Source organism: Fundulus heteroclitus, chromosome 14 (assembly GCF_011125445.2).
Source record: "Fundulus heteroclitus isolate FHET01 chromosome 14, MU-UCD_Fhet_4.1, whole genome shotgun sequence".
NCBI classification, from domain to species: domain Eukaryota; kingdom Metazoa; phylum Chordata; class Actinopteri; order Cyprinodontiformes; family Fundulidae; genus Fundulus; species Fundulus heteroclitus.
The window spans coordinates 22,926,923-22,942,202 of record NC_046374.1 but is presented as its reverse complement, the minus strand read 5'-3'; the positions used below and the strand labels follow the sequence as shown (position 1 = coordinate 22,942,202).

At 42.8% G+C, this 15,280-nt stretch overlaps 1 protein-coding gene across 1 annotated transcript in view; it reads left to right on the top strand.

Moving 5' to 3' along the window:
* Nucleotides 1-3,960: 3,960 nt before the first annotated feature.
* Nucleotides 3,961-15,280, top strand: part of adamtsl3 (ADAMTS-like 3) — a gene marked incomplete in the record, with an annotated part of 128,873 nt that continues 117,553 nt past the window's right edge. The window contains 1 exon segment of the mRNA XM_036146566.1: nt 3,961-4,362. Coding sequence (XP_036002459.1) covers nt 4,252-4,362 — 111 coding nt within the window.

The window sequence follows — 15,280 nt, the reverse complement described above, 5'->3', positions numbered from 1 at the left end:
GGGCAAAGTTCAGTCACTGTACTAAAATCTATTCGGGCCTCTATTCAGACCTAATTTGATACTACATTCAGACCATATGCAGAGAAATCAAAGCTTTTTCGTTTGAGACCCGCAAAGGCAGAGAGCAGGAATGCGTCATTCCTTTTAGTTGATCTCATTTCACAAGCAGCCCGATTCAGATAATACCCTTCCTGACCTTAAATGGCACAGGGCTGGCAGTGCCACGGGCCGCACCTAAGGCAACTAATGCTTGAGACCGAGTCTAAAGCTCTGAAAAGTAGCCACAGCCCTCAGCTTGGGTTCAGTTCAGCTCCAGTTGAAATACCCCAAAATCTCTTTGTAAGCATGTTGCAGAAGCAGGTGCAGGAAAACTGTTCTTACACGAGAAAAAAGTGAAGTTGTGCAAGTGTTGACGGACTCAAGAGCCGGCCAATCCTCCAATGAGCTTTGGGTGCGCCGCCGAAGAGACTTAATTATAACTTTATAAAGCTCGTGGATTCAAAAGTGTTCCAGAAGACACCAAATCTTTTCCTATCATGTTTAGATACGGCCATATGTAAAAGTGCCCAGAGATCCAGACTTTGTTTTAATAGTTCACAGTGGTCTTCGAGTTATTTAGCCATTCTTTTAACCAATACTAGTGAACGAGTCTTCGCTGTGGCTGCCCCAGACTGCTGGGTAACCTACCTCCACATGTTTGCACTGTTTAGAGCACGAGATAATTTAATTATCTTGTCAAAATCCATATTTTTCCCCTGGCCTTTGACTGCTTAAGTAGTTAGAAATCTTAATTCCTCTGGGTTTCATTCATCTTTATTGCAGTTTTATTCTCTTAGCTATTCTGTGATTGTTGGTGTAACCGTGAAGCACTTTAGTTGCATTGAAATTATGCAAAAACAAGAATGAAAAAATGTTTAGCCTCGTATGGGCGTACAGCCAGGAGGTGCTGGTGTTGGGCTCGAAGGCCACGAGCAGCAGAGTGATTGGCTAAAAGCTCACGTGAATAATCAGAGGACTGGCCAATCAGAGCCCTGTAGCTGAGAACAAGGCTTTTAAACCGGACTCTTAAATCCACTGGAAGCCAGTTTAGAGGGAATATAAGACCGGATTGATATGAGAGTATTGAAGATAAGAAACAAGATAGGTAATTGCCTTGCTACCTGAAAGTTCTGGATTCACATCCTGTTTCCTCCTGCCACATGCCACATGCCGTTGTGCCCGTGGGCAAGGCAATTAACCCCAAATGGCCTTCTGATCTGTGTAAGGGTGCATGAATGCGTGCGTGTTGGTAATTGCAAATGGGTGAATGTGGTTTTGGTGTAAAGGGCTTTTAGAGGTCAGTATGACTAGAAAAGTGCTCGATAAATTCAGGCCTTTTGCCATTTAAAGAAAAACCAAAAGATTTTCTGAAAGCCTTGAGAAGTGCGGATCAAGTTGAATGAAAGTAGATATGGTTTACAGCTTTTGTGCATTTTCAGTACGTATACATTTTCATAATTTAATAAACTCTGCCTTGCAAAACTATTAAACTTTGACCTTTCCCCCCATTTTATGACTGCGGTGTCATTCACAGGAAGTTTCTTGTTGTTATTTCAACTCAAATAGCTCGTAGTGTGAAGTAAAATGTAAAGGATTCATGGTTTTCAAGAAATAAAATACTATAACTGTGGTGTATATTTTAATTCACCTGGACCCTTACTAAGGTAGACCTACAGAAGTCTACTCATTGGTAATTATATCCTCGTTTTTTCCGTTTTTGTTTTGTTTTTGAGAACGATGGGGAACAAACGGCATCATGAACACCAAGGAAGACAGCTGACCGGTCAAGGATAAAGAAGTTTAAAGCAGAGTCGGGTTACAAAACAATATTTCAAGCGTTGAACATCTCACACGCATCTCTTCAGTTTATCATCTGAAACTGAGAGTGTGGCACAACTGCAAACCTACTAAAACATGGCTATCCACCTAAACTTACAGGTCAGACAAAGTGAGACATAATCAGAGAGGAAGCTAAGCAGCTGGGGATGCTTCCCCACAGCATGATTAATGGAGTTAAGTGGAGGATACCTCTGGAATAAAATGGGGTAGAAGCTGTGAAAGTTGCGAGGCTGGGGCGGAAGGTTTGCCTACCAGCAGACCGCCGACGCTAACCATACGGTGCTATAAGGGAAGGGCTCAGATCAACTCAGGTTTAGGTGTTAGCATGGCTCAGAGCTTGAATCCTACCAAGAACCTGTGAAAAGACTTTCACATGTCCAGTGCTCTCCCTCCATCTGACTGAACTTTAGTGGTTTTCAGCATCTTACATGTGCAAGCTTGGTTTCCACATGTATTATTTGTAAGGGGGAAAACCCCAAAAAAACACAGATGACTTTTCTTTCTCTTCATAATTGCGTACCAATCAGTCTATCAAATGAAATCCCAAAATAAAGTCCATAGATTTATGGGTGTATCTAGATAGGGCCCATCAAGGACCAGTACCCCTGTAGAACTGGCCCTTGATGGCCTCTCTGTACTGAAGACACAACTAAATCCATTTCTTATAATGATATCAGTTAGCACAGAAACCATATCTGATTGTTCCCTTATAGTTTTACTTTTACAGTTTTACTTTAACGACCAATTAAAAACTAAGGTGTTGCACTTTTAGCTTCAGCCGTTTTGAGATAGCATCACAGTTTTTCATCTACCGGATCAACTTGCAGTTCAGCTCCCCTCACCCTCCACCGCCGGTTGCCAATTTCCCTGTTACGGTCTGAATATTCGTTAGAACCGCTTCTTTAAAATGAACTGAACCTGTCTGAATCACAATTAAAAGTATTACAGCTCTGTGCGTGAACACAGTCAAGAAATCGCGTCTTCCACCAATTTCCCCCCCAGCAGCCAGCAGCAGCGATGGCAGCAGCGTTGTGGGCGTGTCATGCGTATCAGTGGTTGTAGCAGTTCAGAGTCACGGCACCGTGGGCGGCTCTCTTTGTAGGTGCTGCACTGACGATAGAGACCGAGTCACTCAGTTTAATCTTGTAAATAAAACTTTCGTCCCAAATTAAATTTTTCCTCTGCTGATGTGAACGACATAAAGTCAGGAGAGAGAAAGAGAAACATTTTCTGATTCTCGCTTCTTTTCTTCTCCCGGATCCGTTGCAATTCTCTCCGCTGTTGCCTCCGATTCCTCATTCTTTCTGTCTTGGTTCCTCTCCTCCTTCATCACTGACTTTGACCTTAGACGTCTCGCCTGCATGACAGCTTCCCTGATTTCAGCCAGTTGAAGTGGAGGCCACAAGCCAGGTGCTCATATACGGCACAATGCGTAGAAGAAGATAACTTCTAATAATGTTAAAATGAAGCATAGAAAAAGACCTCTTGCAAATAAATGCCTTTTCATGTGAATACATTTTTATTTATTTATTAAATTTAGAGTTTTTGGTTATAATATTCACAAAAGAAAATGTTTATTCACATGTCTTTATGGTGTGGGGGAAGACCTCCATTACATTTTTTACATCTTAGTTAATCCCTTAATCAAGCGATAAAATATTGGCATGTCTTTGTTTTTTTGTTTTTGTTTTGTTTATTCATTCCTTTGGTCTGTGCCCCCATGATAAGACCCTGCCCCCCCCCCTGGTAAATTTGGTCTAGAACCGCCACTGCGCGGATGAAACGTGACAAAAAGTGAAAAAGCTGAAGGGGTTTTCTGCTCCGCGCTGTGGCTTTACGCTTCTCCTCCGCTGCTACCTTTGAGCTGTTGTGACTGGTTTGGGGCTCTTTGAGCTCCAATAAAAACAAACAGCTATGGCGCACAGACAAGTGGTAGAAAGGAGCCCTTTGTTACATCAGCCATCCCCTGAGATGACTGGCAGCTTAAACACATTAGTGGAAAAGAATAGCATCCCTTCAAGTTGGGGCAGCGCGTCAGGCGCGCATGCGGAGCGGAGCGTGTTTCTTTAAGAATGTAAGGTGGGTGAGCCTCTCCTCCTGACGCACGCCTGGCATGCGAACATAAATTTAGCAGCAGCGTGTTTGCTGTTGAGGGGGGGTGTGCAAGCAAATAGCTGGAAGCGTCCGTGGAGTGTCATGTCGTCTCCGTCTTGTCTTGGCTGACTTTCACCTTCCTTTTCCTCCTCCGCCTGGGAACCGGAGCCGGAGAGCCGCAGAGCGCAGCGGAGAGAGGAGAGGAGAGGAGAGGAGAGGAGACCTCTGGTTCTGAATAGAGAGCGGGACACGTCCAGAGGCGTCACTCAGCAGCTTGAAATGACTCTGAGTCTCTTTGCGTCCGAGATGATGATGGTGATGATGATGATGATGATGAGTCGGAGCAGGTCGTGGACGGCTGGACTGCTTCTCCTGGCGGTGTGCGCGAAGGTAAACCCGCGGCGCGTTCCTTCAGGTTCATGCCTCAAGTCTGTCAGGGTGATCCCGTAGGAGGTGCGTGGCTTCAGGTTGGCAGGATGTATTCCAGTCATGGAGAAATAAAAGCAAGACCCACCTGTTGCTTTAGGTGATCTGTGCTTTTTTTTTTTTAAGGAAAAATCAGCCACAAAAACAGAATCAGGTGCTTTTTATCACTTTTAATATATATATATATATATATATATATATATATATATATATATATTATCATCTACTAATTATCTAAAGCTAAATATTAAGGGTAATTTTTCAAGTCAACTTCAGTATTTTGCATGTCATGATGATACCATCATCTTCTGATGAAGCTGAAGGTCTGAGGCTGCTGCTGCGAAGGACTAAGGGTGGTCTGGATAGATGAGACAAATATAGCAAGCTATATTACCAGCAAATAAAAGTTTCTAATTAAATAATCAGCAAAAAGAGGCTACCACAAACTGTTGCACGTGTTTGCTGTAGAAGTTGGCTCACCAGGTCAGTCCTGACACTGACGTTTAGAAATCAAGTCAATGGACAGACATGGAAATAATTTGTTTGCTCGCTTTAGTCCCTATAAATAAACTGTCCACCACAAACCCTGGTGACCTAGCCTTGGACAGCATTTCACAAGGTCGGAGCGGGCAAAGAGAGGAAACTTTGGTCCTTTTTGCACAATCTCTCTAGTCCTGGGTCATTTCTTCTTGTTCTCAGCTTTAGGTCCTTCTCACCAAAGCATCTGTTTCCAGTTCTAGTCCCCGGAGATTTGAGCAAACTGCATATTTACCTTTGTGTAGGTAGGACAGGAAACGCTTTATCCCCTAGCATTCCTCCTGATTACGTGTTGGGCATGTAGAAAGGGTCTAATGGTCAGTTTGTAGACTGGGTGACTTCAAGATGCCACTCTGCGCTGTGAGCCTTGCCACTTTTTTTTTTTAACCTGACTTACTATCCAGCTTTGTTTGCCACAGTTCTAGCTGTGTTAAGCTGCACATTCAGTTTAGGCCAGAAGCTATTTTCTTTGCCGACGCGTTGACTTAAGACGATACGCGAATCTGCTTTGCTTGAATTGCATTAATCTTACCCATTTTGAAGAAGAAATGAGCTCGTGTTTCACGTCATACTTGTAGCCCAAAGTGTGTACGGGAAGCCACAAATTACCGATTAAACTTTCCTGGACACTCAAACCAAGTTAAAAAGTCGAGAATCCACGTTGAAAACATTTCACTTACGCTGCTTCAGGAACTGGTGCCTTGCAGCCAGAAGGTCATGGTTCTGAATCCCCTGCCTGGGGTAATTCTGCATGGCGTAGCACGTTTTCTCTGTGCGCATGCTTTGGTTCTCGCGGGGTACTCCGACTTCCTGCCAGAGTCAGGTTTAAAACCAAAGGTGATCGCGCCTTCATGGCAGCGGCACCGAGACTGTGGAATAATTTGCCTTGGCATATTCGATCGTCAGGCTCCTCTGAGGTTTTTAAATCCTCTCTAAAAACACATTTCTTTTCCCTGGCTTTTAATCAAGTCTAGGTGGACATTTGGCAAATTATATTTTATTTTAACATTTTATTTAAATTGAAACATTTATCCTATTATATTTTATCTGCTTTCAATTTTTCTTTTTGCATTGTGTTTATGTATTTTAGCATTCAGTTTTTATCTTTTATCTGTACAGCACTTTGGTCAACCCCAGTTGTATTAAATGTGCTTTATAAATAAAGTTTGAGTTGAGTTGAGAGTCCAAAAATCAGAACGTTTGGTGTGTGGATTTGTTTCGTTGTCCTCCTGACCCAGTGATGCACTGTGATGAGTTGGCAACCTCTCTTGGGGTGTTGCCCACCTCTTGCCCAATGACCTCATAAACAATTGGATTCTGAAAAAAGAAAGCAAATTTTACTCCTTTAACCCCCCTAACCTTATCTTTAGACCACCACACATCCTCATTTGGCCACATCCTGTTGAAGCCTTGCTAAGATCACCGTTCAAAGCTATAATTGTGTGTAAAGTCGCACATTTGAAGTGCAGCGACTCAGATCGACCTCCTATTTAACCCACATAGCAATTATTGAACGAATGGTTAAAAACTGGCCCTAATTGACAGAGTGACCGGCCAATTAGCCTACTTTTGGCATACTACATCTGACGCTGTAGGACACAGAGCAGTTTGTTTGGTGCACAGAGAAATTTTAGACCTCAAGCTGAGGGGTTGGACTGGGGGGGGGGGCACTGTCGACACGTGTAAGTGACCGCAACAGGTGCTAACAGCACTTCAAGGTGATAAAGGCCTCAGAAACCCTTTCTGCTGCGGTCCAGGTGGAAGCCCTTTTTGGTGGCTTTTGTTGTAATTTATCAAGCAGCTGCTTTGTATGGATGTGTTTTTATTCCCATTGAGGATTTTTTTTTATTTAACACCGATGGATATACCATTTTAAATGATCAATTTGTGCTTAATTAGCCCCTCATCGCAGAGCTCCCAAATGTATGAGGTAATGCTGCTCACAGGAGGACTTCTGCACACCAACCGGTGCGCCTAGCTGAAAAAAAACTGCAGCTTTTATCCTCAAGTGGTCAACAGATGACTGTCGTTCCTATCTGTGGGAAGCGTGAGCGTGCCGCATGAGTCAGCACACATCACTGTGCTGCCTCAGGATGGGGGGGTGGGAAATTGGGGTGAGGGGGGGTCAACAACAAGTGCCACCTCTGAACATCTCTGCTCATCAGTGGCCTCCTCCTTTCATCCGTCTAAAGTCGGTGCATTACAGAACGGCAAAAGAATGAGCCTGTATCCAAGTATGGCTCCTGAAAGCTGTGCCTGTCTTGCTTTTTGAAGGGGCCAACTTGTCCATGCCCTCATCCCTCTTTTGGAATACACCTTTTTTTTTTTTTTTTTTGTGTGGTTGCCATAATAATGTGCCTCAGGCAGCTCTTGCAGGGATCTGTTGCTGAGAGGTAAAAACCTTCTGGAAACCCTTATTTTTTAAATGTGTCAGCGTGTGCAGAAAATTGGGGCCGTAATTCTTTTGCAGCTTAGTCCTTTAAAGTTTCAATCTAAAATGGCTTTATACACAATTATAGATGTATGGTACTAATTTCAGCATCCAGACTTGATGCTGACTCTCGGCATTGTGTAGATTGTTAGTTGTGTTTTTAATTTAACTTGAAAACTGTTGATGAAAATGTGTTGGTTTCAAAGGCACTTGATTCTCTTAACTTCTTTCAAATTTGTTTCATGTTAAAGTGACAAATCTCTATGTAATTTATTAGGATTTTAACAGAGCAGCACAAGGTAGTGCATAAATGTTAAATGAGAAATAATATCTATTTTTCTTATAAATAAATAAAAAAAGTTGGTAGGCACTTGCATTCAGCTCCCTTTATTTGGATTCCCAGAAAAAAACAACAACTAGATGTGGCAGAAGCCTAACATTGCACATCCCCCTGAACACACCAGCCCCTTGGTGAACGATAGTAGTGGGAGCATCATGCTTTGGGAGGCTTTTCTTCAGCGCTTTTCAACCTTTTATACACACAAAAAAGTTAAAAAAATCCTTTTCTTCACATTTACAACTATGCAGTATTTTGTGCTGGTGTGTCACATAGCACAGCAGTTAAGGCCAAGAATATTCATAACCTTAGTAGAATTAAAGGAGACGTATCATGCTTTTTTCATGCATTCCTTTTCACATTTAAATCAATCAGCTGTGGTCTAAATAAAGTGGAACTGCAGTGATTGGGTCTCAATTCCCCGTTACTGTAGCTCTACAGGCCCTCTTTTACCCCCGTTTTGAGATTTGTTTGGTAGCAACCCGTTTGGTGTAGTCATGCGGCCATTTTTGTAGGATGCTGGGGGACCATGTGATGAAGAGTGTGGATTAATACACCCAATAAGCAAACCTGTGTGTGTGTGTGTGTGTGTGTGGGGGGGGGGTGCTGTCTGTCTTTGTCAAGCTAATAACAGCTAGCGTCAGCTTAAATGTGTGGTGGACAATATTTTTTGGCTATGGGTTCTGGGGCTATTGCCTTATCTATTGGTCGCCAATCACTGCGATGTGCTAACGTAAAGCCAATGTGCATGCACGTTTTTTATTTTTCATTTTATTTATTTATTTGGCCGGGTACAGTGTACATTCATGAGCATTGCTGCAAATGCACCAGAATTAGCCAAAAGGCCATTTTTCATCTGTTGATCTTAAAATTGTCTGCCTAAAAACACAACAGTAAGTTGTTATTTTCCGCTTCCTGGCTGCGCATGTGTACTTTTAGTGTTTTATGTATCCGGTTAGCTTCGGTGTGAGCCGTTCATTATAGCTCCGCTGCTCTCATTGTATACTTTAAAAATGGTTGAGATTGACAAGAAGAAAACTGCTGTACAAGTTTATGAGAAGAAGAGGAAGGCCTCAGAAAAAATAAATAGGACCAGAGTATATTTGGGAGATTTTTTACGCAATCACTCAGATGAGCGGGAGAGCAGGTGACACGGTCCTGCACATGCGCGCAGTTATTTAGAAAGGGACTTTGATGTTTCTTACCTACATTTCTGGAAAAATCGTGCACTATACCTTTAAGTTGTCAGGGAGGTTTACGACTAAACTCTTGCAGATACAGGAGCTTTACTGACCTTTTTAGATGGCACCCAAACATGGAGGCAGTAAGTATTTTCACACCCTACTAAGTACAAACTTTCACATGTTACTGATGTATAAAAAACATATTTAAAATAAACAAATAACACTTTGACTGGCAGGGCTTATGATACAGTGAGGAAAAGCCTGTTATGTAATTTCTTATTAATTTATTCCTTTGTGTTTAGCCGCTTACTTATGCATGTATTCTGATGGTGCATTTTTGTGTATTGTCTATTGTTAGTCACGTTCTCAGAAGTTTCTTCTGTGTTAATTAGTCTCATTCCCTCAGTTCCCCTGCTCATTGCTCTCCTCTCAGCTGTTTCTGAGCTGTCTACAAGACTGCCTGACTGTAATGTTGAAACTAGAAGTGCATTCATGTAAAGGCCCCCGCATACTCCAGTGTAGTTCACTTCGCGGAGGTCCATGCGTTCTAGAGGCGTACTCAAGGCGGACTCAAGGCACATCGAACAGTTTAATTTGTGACACACTAAGCTTGATACACTGAAACAGGGCAGTGTAGACCAGATACTCTGTCCTCCCGACAGAGACGGTTAGCTCTCCCCCTCAGGAGGGAGCTGTGTAAGTGAAGGGGCAGAGTGATATTACACACTTGGGAAGAATATTTAGTGCGCCTTATAATGCGGTGCACCTTATATGTGCACAAAGACACATTAATTCAATGTGCGCCTTATGGTCCGAAAAATAGGGCTCCATACTGAGCATTAGCCCCTGTCTGCATGTTGGCCCTTCTCCTAATTAACCAAACATGACAAATATTTTGAACGTAACAACACATTTCTTCTGAGTGCAAGTATTATTAATAAATGGAGTGGCACCATCAGGGTCCTGACTTAAATCTGATAGAGAATTTGTGGAGGAAGCTGAACATTACAGTAAAGGCAAGGAGGCCTTCCAACCTCAAAGACTTTGAGCTCATTTACAAAGAAAATGGTCAAAGTATCAGTAGAAACATGCAAAAAGCAGGTCGGCTGGTATAAGAAGGGACTGATCTCTGTAAGAAACACTAAAGATTTCTCCAGAGAAGAGTGTAACTAATTACATTATTTCGCCAAAAACTGATACTGTTATTACATTGTTATATCTCTGGAGAAATGCCTGTATCATTTAACACCAGAAACAAAAAATATTATCGGTTAAATGACAACGGAAAATCTAAATAAACCTTGCAGGGGTTTGATTAATGAATAATTTAGGGTTTTAACGGTACATTGATCCTAATGGTTGTAACGTGACAAAATGTGAAACGTTAAGGCAGTAAGGATACCGAGTTTATGTAACATACATTCCTTCACAGATGAAACATGCATTAAATTATTCTGCTTCACCGAATAACTGGTGAATTACATATTGAAAAGCTTCCCACATGTGATGGACATAATTCACTCTTGATTGCAGCATATGGCCGCCACACTCACTTCACCACATGCTTTTTCACTAATAACTCCGCTGGAATTTCGAAAGGGAATTAGCCACAAAAGCAACAGATTTTGATGTTTATTCAAGGATACGATCCCTCTCTGCGTCCTAATCCAGCTGAGCGTACTGAAGTCTCTGGGATTGGGAATCTTTTGGATCTGATGGCAGGATTAAGTGGGGTCACAGTGTTGAAATGGTCCCGAGAGAGAGAGAGAGAGAGAGAGAGAGAGAGCGAGAGAGAGTCCATCAGCAATAACATCTTCTGTTCTCTGAAACCCGCTCCGTGTCTAGATCGCCCGATCATAAAGACCGCAAACTATCCAATTAGTTTTTATGAGTGGCTTTGCTGTGAAGGCAAGTGGAGTGGGAAGTGAATTAATTTTGAGAGGGCTCGGTCCCTCTTGAGGAGTAAAGGAAAAAGGGCCGTATGGAACATCTGGCCGGTGATGGATGAAGCAAGTTTTTGGAGTGTGTTAACAAGCCTGAGTGTTTTCAGTTACACAGCAAAAGCCTTCAAACTCATCTCATTGTTCCCATCTGGGCTTGATCTGCGGAGTGAGACTGAGGATTTGTTAAATGTGGAAGTCTACGTACATCTGTGTGCTCGCAATCCTATTTCTCGTCCAAGCACAAAATTAACTGCAGTTGAACTGCAAAAGTAACTGAAGACATTTTTTTTTTTTTTTATGGTAGCCTCTCATGGTTGTTGGCGTGGTGGCATTTCATCCTTTGCGTGCCACACAGGTGTGCCAACATGTGGCTCTCTCCAACTTGCTGGTCTTTCCGACTGTAAATGCAGAAAGCAGGCTTGCATCTCTGCAAAGCAAAGACAAGTAGCTTAACGAGGCTCACTGCGGGCCAGTGAGGGAAAGATCCTGCAGAACAGAGCAGCCGACTCGACTCTGACTTCTGAAAGTTTTCTCAACATTGCATTGTGTAGGTTTCTATAAAAATGCTTGTTCCAGCTGCAGCCATTCAATATCCAGTGTGTCACAGGCATATATGTATTGATTTTTTTTGCAAGTATTAAAATTATCTGGTATTTGGTTAAATTTTCCATATTTTTTTTGTGCATATCTGAAAAGATCTAATTTTTTGAAGCTACATTGAATGTGGTGTCAGCTGTCCTAATCTAATGACCAGTTGACCACAGCATTGTTGGATTGGGCTACAAGCAATAGAATCAGTGCAGTATCCCCCCATCCCATTCAGTGTTGTAATTGTTCCCAAATAAGTTGGTCCATACAAGTTACATTTATGCTGTTTATACATTTTTACAAATTGCTTTTTATATTGAATGTCTTTGGTGAAAAGTTTTGGGTAACCTTCCACAATTTTCTAACCACACTTTACCAGAATTTTGGCCCATTCCTCTTGGTAGCGCTGGTGTAACTGAGTCAGGTTTTTATTGAACCGAGAGGATGTGTTTGTGATTCTCACTACATAACGTTCACTCTGTTGTCCTTAAACCACTTTGTGACTACTATGCTTAGGGTATAACTATGTCAGTTTTGAACACTCGTTGCGACCTAAACTTAAACTTTCTTGCAGATGCGAAGTTGCTTCAATATTTCCACACAATGGTATTGCTAGTTAGAGAAGTGCAGCTTCCCTTTCTGCATCAAATCTCTACAACATGATGCTGCCACCCCCATACATAACAGTTTGAATAACATTCACCCTATTTTCTCCACCTGTAACAACCACCATAGTTGGCCAAAAACCTGAATTTTAGTTTCATCTGTCCAGAGAAAATGTCTCCAAAAATTAAGCCTTTATGCCTGAGTGCATTTACAATTTTTTTGTTTTGTTTTGAGAAATGGCTTCTTCCTCTCTTCTTGGCCTTTCAGGCTATGTCAAAGGACTTGCTTTCTCTTTGGATAAAGACACTTTCTTACCAGCTGCAGCAGCAACTTCACAAGGGCTTTTGTTCTGGGGATGATTCACATATTAAGCACCCACGTTCATCTGCGGGATAGAGAATCTGCCTCCTTATCAAATGGAAATAATTGTGGCGATCGTAAAACAAAAGGAAAGGTTTATGGGTTAAAAAAGGGTTTATGTCTTTTTTCACACTGTATTTAAAGCTAGAGTTGGGAGTTTTGAGTAAACTGTGAAAATTTAAACAAAGACATCTCACAGATCCCTCCCCCTCGCTCTCCGCTGCACAGACGCTCTCCCTCCACAGCTCCTCCCCCACAGTGAAGCCTGCTGTGCTGCTCCACATCTGTTTATTACCCCGTTTACATTACCCTTTTTTAACCGTGCTGAGACCGGTCCGAGCTCGGTAACTGAGATAACTTTAGAGTGTAAATAGACCACAAACTGAACTGAAGCGAGCCAGACACAACCAGACCCCGCTAAATCTAGACCTGTTCGATGAGTGGTCTTGGCCCGGTTTTTCAGTGGCTCGGTTCTCAGATAACAAAAGCCCCTTTTACACTACCCTTGTTAATCCGAGCCGAGACGAGACCAGTCTGAGCTTGGATCAGTTAACCAAGCCGAGACGACCGTTTACACACCACGCTATCCCGGTTCCTTGGTTGCTCCTCGCCTCCTAGTGACGATCTGCGGTACTGCTGCGCTCTAGGATTGAAGGCGGGACCGAGCAAATCAAAATGGCGGCGCCCGTAACATTCAGGATGTTATGGTTAGACGGAGTCGGCTTTTGGGACGTGGATAAGACAAACGAACATCTAATAAGGATTCACAGATGCAGGAAACAACAACAAACACTGAGGTTCATCACACTGGTAAGCAGAATCATCTCTGGAAATCGTGTGGCACGGTAAGGAAGCTAGTATTTTTATGAATGTCTGAAATTTGTCTGGAGTGTGAATCAGGACGTGCAGCCAGACACGCCGGAAAAACCGCGGACAGTCAGCTGACTGTAAGGGGATGACGCAGTCTGCTCATGCGCTCTTCGTTATCAGATAACCAGGATAAAAAAAAAAAACAGTCCGAGACCTACTCAGGAACTGGTCTGCAGTTAGCGCGGTCCGGTTCAGTCTGCTGACCATTTACACACAAGAGTTATCTCGGTTACCGAGCTCGGACTGGTCTCGGCACGGTTAAAAAAGTGTAGTGTAAACGGGCCTTTTGTGGTTTCAGACATTCATAATAATACTAGCTTCCTTACCGTACCACACGGTTTCCAGTGATTATTCTGCTTAGCAGTGTGATGAACCTCAACGTCTGTCGTTGTTTCCTGCATCTGTAAATCCTGATTAGACGTTCGTTTGTCTTATCCACTTCCCAAAAGCCGACTCTGTCAAGTAAATTCACCAAAGGTTGCCTTCTTCGCCTGACTCTCCGCAAACAACGAAATATCACAATTATAACCAAGCATAACTTCCTGAAAGTTATGGGCCCCGCCATTTTGATTTGCTTGATTCCCTCCTTCAATCCCAGAGAGCAGTAGTACCGTAGATCGTCACTAGGAGGCGAGGAACCGTGCTAGCGTGATGTGTAAACGGTCGTCAGAACCAAGCTCGGCACGGTTAACTGATCCAAGCTTGGTCTGAGCTCAGCATGGATCGGTTTAATAAGGGTAGTGTAAATGGGGCTTTTGTTTTCAGAGCAGGTCCCACTCAAGAAATTTTCCTTTTTCCTGTAAAGCAGGTTGTTTAGCTGCACAGCTGCAACCCACTGGCAATCTTGAGCTGTGCAGGGGAGCAGAGCGTACACAAGGTTGATTGACACCGCAAACAACCAATCAGAGGCAGACATTCCTCCTGGCTCTGATTGGTTGTTTCTGACCGGGAGCGGTGCATTTCTGCAAAAGACTTGATTTTCTTTTTTTCCACAGATTATCATGTCATTTCATATTTCACTTTAAGGACCACAGTGACTGTTTTAACTAATATGCAAAAAAGTACATAGTACTGCAGCTTTAAACATCTAATTTCAATTGCACTTGAACTGTCACTGGGAAAGTTGTATTTTGTTGTCTTACAAGGCCAGATAGCTTCTGTTGCTTGATATCCAGTATTAGTCAACCAATCCGACCTGGAAGAAAATACTTAGATAACATTTTTGCTTTGTAGCAGCGAGGTTTGGGGAGTTGGTGTACTTAATGATATCAACAGGAACTATATTCTTATAACAGACCTATTGCAATAGTGACATTAAAATGCTTTCATTTCCCCCCCCCCCTCTGTCCTTCACTTGTAAATAGAAGTAGGTATGACACTGATATGGTTTCGCAAAAAAAAAGAAATGGAAGGAACATTTGGAAAATATGGACGCGTTGCTTTAGCGCCGGTAGCTGGTGAACAAAGTGTTCCTTATGAGAGTTTATGCAACGTGGAAACAACATTTGGATAGTGCTGCCTCCCTTATGAAACCCTGCAGAAGTAATATTGTTGTTTATCTTTCCATCACTTGTTGCTGAACACGCTGCGACAGAGTGCCCAGAGTGGCCCGTGCCAGTGAACGGCACAACCCACTGGAATCAGGTTGCAGCTCTTTGCCAGAGAGTAAACAGGAGGCTCTGGTAGCCAAACTTCAGTTTGAAAATGCGACTAGAATTTTTGTGGTTTGAACGTGTTATCGAGGCAGTCTGCTTTACTGCGTCCGCACCCTTTAAATCATGCACACTGGCACACACTTATAAAGAGCTGCCAGCAGATGGCAACATTACAGCAAAGGCACCTTTTTTGTCTTCCACTTCTGGTGGTCCCACGTCCATCACAGAGTTGGCTCCGTTGTAGTTAGGCAGGTGGTGTCCCGACACAACTCCCTCTGAAGGCACTCGCCAAAGTATTTGTTCCTTCATCATGAGGTTTATTTGTTATTGCCAAGCTTGAAAGCCGAGCCTCTGGCAAACCTCTTCCTCAG